We start from the raw sequence: 5,078 nt of genomic DNA, 5'->3' as shown, positions 1-5,078 counted from the left end.
AGGGGAGGGGAGCGAGGGGGGGGAAGGGGAGGGGAGCGAGGGGGAGGGAAGGGGAGGGGAGCGAGGGGGGGGGAAGGGGAGGGGAGCGAGGGGGGGGAAGGGGAGGGGAGCGAGGGGGGGGAAGGGGAGGGGAGCGAGGGGGGGGAAGGGGAGGGGAGCGAGGGGGAGGGAAGGGGAGGGGAGCGAGGGGGGGGAAGGGGAGGGGAGCGAGGGGGGGGGAAGGGGAGGGGAGCGAGGGGGGGAGGGGAGGGGAGCGGGGGGCGGGAAGGGGAGGGGAGCGGGGGGGGAAGGGGAGGGGAGCGAGGGGGGGGAAGGGGAGGGGAGCAAGGGGGGGGAAGGGGAGGGGAGCAAGGGGGGGGAAGGGGAGGGGAGCAAGGGGGGGGAAGGGGAGGGGAGCGAGGGGGGGGAAGGGGAGGGGAGCGAGGGGGAGGGAAGGGGAGGGGAGCGAGGGGGGGGAAGGGGAGGGGAGCGAGGGGGGGGGAAGGGGAGGGGAGCGAGGGGGGGGAAGGGGAGGGGAGCGAGGGGGGGAGAAGGGGAGGGGAGCGAGGGGGGGAGGGGAGGGGAGCGGGGGGCGGGAAGGGGAGGGGAGCGGGGGGCGGGAAGGGGAGGGGAGCGGGGGGGGAAGGGGAGGGGAGCGAGGGGGGGGAAGGGGAGGGGAGCGAGGGGGGGGAAGGGGAGGGGAGCGAGGGGGGGGAAGGGGAGGGGAGCGAGGGGGGGGAAGGGGAGGGGAGCGAGGGGGGCAAGGGGAGGGGAGCGAGGGGGATAGAGGGAGGGAGGGAGGGTGAGGGAAAGAGACAGAAGCAAATCTGCATGGACATCTCACAGAGATGTACAAGAACTATTGTGTGTTAATACTGGGGAATTCAATTGGCCAAATATCTGTTGGGAGCCAGTAAAAACAAATGGTATGGAGGTGTAAAGACAGTTTAAATTCTGGGAGAAAGTGAAGGTGTTTAGTCAGTTGCAGGGTGAGTGGTGACAGAAGATGGAAGCATCAATTAAGCTGCAGTAATTGAAAAAATTGCAGTTGAGTGTGATGCGCCGCAGAACCTTTCAGCTGAACCTGAAAGGAAGAATATACAAGACAGTGACCGCCAGAGAGGGCCCCACTATTGTGTGCTAGACACTGGGCAAGGGCAGAGTCTATCTGAGCCATGGATGTTGAATAGATGTGTGGAGTAAGGGAGAAAGAATCAGGAAGCAACACATTTGTAAGTCAGTGAAGATTGTAGAAGCAATGAAGAAAATAGCATAGAAGAGACTGAAATGGTACAGTCATCTTTTTGCAGAAGGTGAGCAGGATGGTGCGACGCAGGTGAGGAGTTGGAACTCAGGGGGAGGAGGAGGGGAGGGAGAAGAGCCAAAGACCAAATGGAGAGAGGCAAAAGCAGGAGCCTGAAACGTTGTGGGACGGGCTGAATGGACAGGAAGTGGTGGAGAAGGACGAGCAGCCAACACCATGGCAACACGAAGTAAAATGGGAGAAGCCAAAAGCAGGAAAGGGCGAGGAATTCCTGAAATGTTCTTGGGAGAACTTCCATGACAAACAAGGTGTCTTTCCAACCAGCACTGCTGGATCTGCTGCTGAGGCATGAGGTGGACTAAGGGACCAGGTGGTTACTGGGGGAGCACTTGAATAAGAGAAATCAGCGTACTGTAAGGTTGAGATGAGTAATGGAACAATCCAATTGACAATTTGGAAGGGTGGGAACATCTAACCAGGATGAAAGGGAAGTAAAGATTGGCAGGGAAAAACAAGCACGACAATGGGTGACCTTTAAGGAGGAAATGTAATGAGGATATGGGCGTGCCCACTTAAAGCGGATTCAAGGAAGAATTTCTTCTCTCTGATGAACCTTTGGTGTTCTTTACCCCAGGAAGCGCTAGAATCTGAGTCCTTGAACATTTTCAGAGCTGGGATTGAACAGGAATTAAGAGTTATAAAGATAAGGTGGGAAGTGCGTTAGACCAGCCATGATCCCACTGAATGGCAAAGCAGAATCAAAATGGGATTTATATAAATGACAAGTAATAGGGGCCCCAGCACAGATCCCTGTGGTACGCCACTGGACGCTGGGCTTCCAGTCACTAAAGCAGCCTTCTATCATCACCCTCTGTCTCCTACAACTGAGCCAATTTTGAATCCACTTTATCAAATTACCAGGTATCGCACGTGCATTTCCCTTCTTTACAACTCTGGGGCGGCTCAGTGATTAACATTGCTGCCTCATAGCACCAGGGACCCGGTTTAACTCTGGGCTGGCGTCACTGTCTGTGCAGAGTCTGCTTCAATTTCCTCACACAGTCTGAAAGAGATGCTGGTTAGGTGCATTGCCCATGCTAAATTCTTCCTCAGTGTACCCGAATAGGTGCTGGAGTGTGGCGACTAGGGGATTTTCACAATAACTTCATTGTAGTGTTAATGGAAGCCTACTTGTGACACTAATAAATAAACTTTCACTTTTAAGTGGGACCTTGTCAAAGGCTTTTCTGAAATCCATATAAACTAAATCAACTGCAGTATTCTCGTCTACACACCTGGTCACCTCCTCGAAAAAGTCTATTAAACTTGTTAGGCACGACCTCCCTGTGACAGAACTATGCCGACTATCCCTGACTCACTGGCGTGTGGCACTCACTGGCTCATTTCCTGCAGGGTAAGACAGTGGGCCAAAGGTACAGTGATCACTGGCCTCTGACTCCTTTGGACCCTCTTCGCATCCAGTTGAGCTTCTGCTTTCTGCTCACCTCCTCCAATGCCCTTCTAAACGGTCAGCCTCTCTGGAAGTCATGACCCTCAGCAGCCGCCGGCCCCCACTGTCCAGTCTCAACCTTCACCACCTTCATACCTCACTTGCACCTGCCCTTTGTCGAGGAGGTATGGGTGCCCAAAAGGTCATGATCCAGTGCCCAGAAAGGCGTGGGGTAGAGGAGCATCATCCATCCAGGCATTGAACCTGTCTCCAGCCTGTACAGACAGGAACCCCTCAGTCAAACCAAGTGCGTGGTCACTCGCAAGTCCCAAACCATCCCTGCCTGGGTGGTGAGATCGGAGGAGTGAGGGCTGTGCCTCACATCCAACAGGGTCACCTCGGAGATGTCTATATTCTGCCAACAGCAGTGTCAAAAGTCTCATCGAAGTGGCCCTTCACCAGTGTAGTGGAGCATGGTGCTGGAGCAGATACAACTCCCACTCGGTTAACTGACCTGTTTGGGTCGAGACACAGACAGAAGGAACACAATACAAAACCAGTTGTTAGGGACAGGGGAGGGGGATGATGGTGCGGGAGGGTGGGGGGGGGGGGGGGGGCATCCATAATCAAACGTTGAAAATCCCTCACAATGAAGCCCACACCTCGCTCAGATTGCACTGTATCTCCTCTAGTCAGAAGAACAGCTCACGGGCAGTACCTTTACTTGTCACGGGCTCATCACAGCCTTACTGGAGGGGAGGAGATGGCTGAGCAGTGGGACACAATAAACACCACACTCCCTCCCCAATGCCATTCCCATATGTCAGAGACCCGCCATCGCACCAGTCAGGTTGGGCCTATCACCATAACTGCTGCCTTTTGACAGCGTGAACATTTCCCCTGAGAGGTAAGACTGGCGCTCTCAAGCAATACTGGAGTCTCAACTGCCAGGAGCAAGCCTGGGAAAGAATGTACGGAGAGCACCACCCCCCACCTCCCCGCCCCCGGGCTGCCCAAACATCACCCTGACCATCTCCGGTCGAGTAATGTCAAGGATTATGTGTGGCACTGGCTTCGTGGCAGAAATTGCCAGAAGGTTGACATAGAATACTACAGTGCAGAAAGAGGCCCTTCGGCCCATCAAGTCTGCACTGAACACAATCCCACCCAGGCCCTACCCCCATATTATACCCACTAATCCCTCTAACATAAGCATCCCTGAACACTAAGGGGCAATTTCTTAGCATGGCCAATCAACCTAACCCGCACATCTTTGGGCTGTGGGAGGAAACTGGAGTATCTGGAGGAAACCCACGCAGACACGAGGAGAATGTGCAAACTCCACACAGACAGTGACCCGAGCCGGGAATCGAACCCAGGACCCTGGAGCTGTGAAGCAGCAGTGCTAATCACTGTGCTACCGTCCTGCCCTCTTAAAAGAGCCTTTGTTGTGTGTTCGGTAGAAAGGGTCGAGTTGTTCAGCCGCCGAATCCATAGAGAGTGCGGCCCTGGCGTTTCACAGCGTACACCACATCCATGGCAGTGACCGTCTTGCATTTGGCGTGTTCAGTGTAGGTGACTGCATCCCTGAGCACATTCTCCAGGAAAATGTTCAGCACCCCACAAGTCTCCTCATAGATCAAACCCGAGATCTGCTTGACACCGCCACGGCAAGCCAGGTGGCGGATTGCTGGCCTGGTGATGCCCTGGATGTTATCACGGAGCACTTTGCAGTGCCGCTTTGCTCTGCCTTTACCCAGTCCTTTGCCTCCTTTCCCTCTGCCAGACATGATGGTTCTTCACTCAGATCACTGCACAATGACACGTTCAGATATCAGTCCCCCTGTGGCCTCCATCCCAGATTTCTGGTCAGGATTTATTCCTTCCGGCCTCAGAACTCCCGAGGTTACCGTTGGGCAGTGCATCTATCTGTGCCAGAGTGTGTGCTTGGTTCACGAGTACCAGGCCATATTCACATGTCGGTGGGCCCATGCATTGCTTGTCTGGCTGACAAATCTCTGGGCTGCTCTGGAATGTCACAAGGAGGAACAGCGGACAGAGAGGCTGCACGCTGACTGGAGAGAACCTGGCACAACCAAATTTTTGTTCTGACGTGGCTGCGAGGCCAGCAGTGCAGGATGGAAACAAGAAGCAAACTAGTCACATAAACGCAGCAAATGTCTGTCCTCACCCACACCCACCAAGTCACGAAACGTGTCTCACGGCCTGCTGGACAGATACCAGCAGAACCAGGTACCCCCGCAGAGAGATCTCAACACTCGCAACAGGCTTAAACCCGAGGCAAAAGAAAAGGTACGTCAAAGCTCCCATGGAAAATGAGGCCTCCTGCAGGCCCCAACTCAAACACTCCACAGAGTGCATGTG

General features: G+C 54.9%; 1 protein-coding gene across 1 annotated transcript; it reads right to left on the bottom strand.

Annotated features, from left to right (window-relative positions):
* Positions 1-4,171: 4,171 nt before the first annotated feature.
* Positions 4,172-4,483, bottom strand: LOC145353746 (histone H4-like). The gene has a single exon (XM_080204517.1). The coding sequence runs from the start codon at positions 4,481-4,483 to the stop codon at positions 4,172-4,174; it is 312 nt and encodes a 103-aa protein (XP_080060643.1).
* Positions 4,484-5,078: the final 595 nt, after the last annotated feature.

Source organism: Carcharhinus amblyrhynchos, chromosome 16, assembly GCF_965287045.1.
Source record: "Carcharhinus amblyrhynchos chromosome 16, sCarAmb.v2.hapA, whole genome shotgun sequence".
NCBI classification, from domain to species: domain Eukaryota; kingdom Metazoa; phylum Chordata; class Chondrichthyes; order Carcharhiniformes; family Carcharhinidae; genus Carcharhinus; species Carcharhinus amblyrhynchos.
The sequence above is the reverse complement of the archived record's forward strand: the minus strand, read 5'-3'. Positions and strand labels throughout refer to the sequence as shown.

What these genes read in the sequence shown, in the direction of transcription:
- LOC145353746 (XM_080204517.1), bottom strand. Translation starts at nt 4,483, where the DNA reads ATGTCTGGCAGAGGGAAAGGAGGCAAAGGACTGGGTAAAGGCAGAGCA.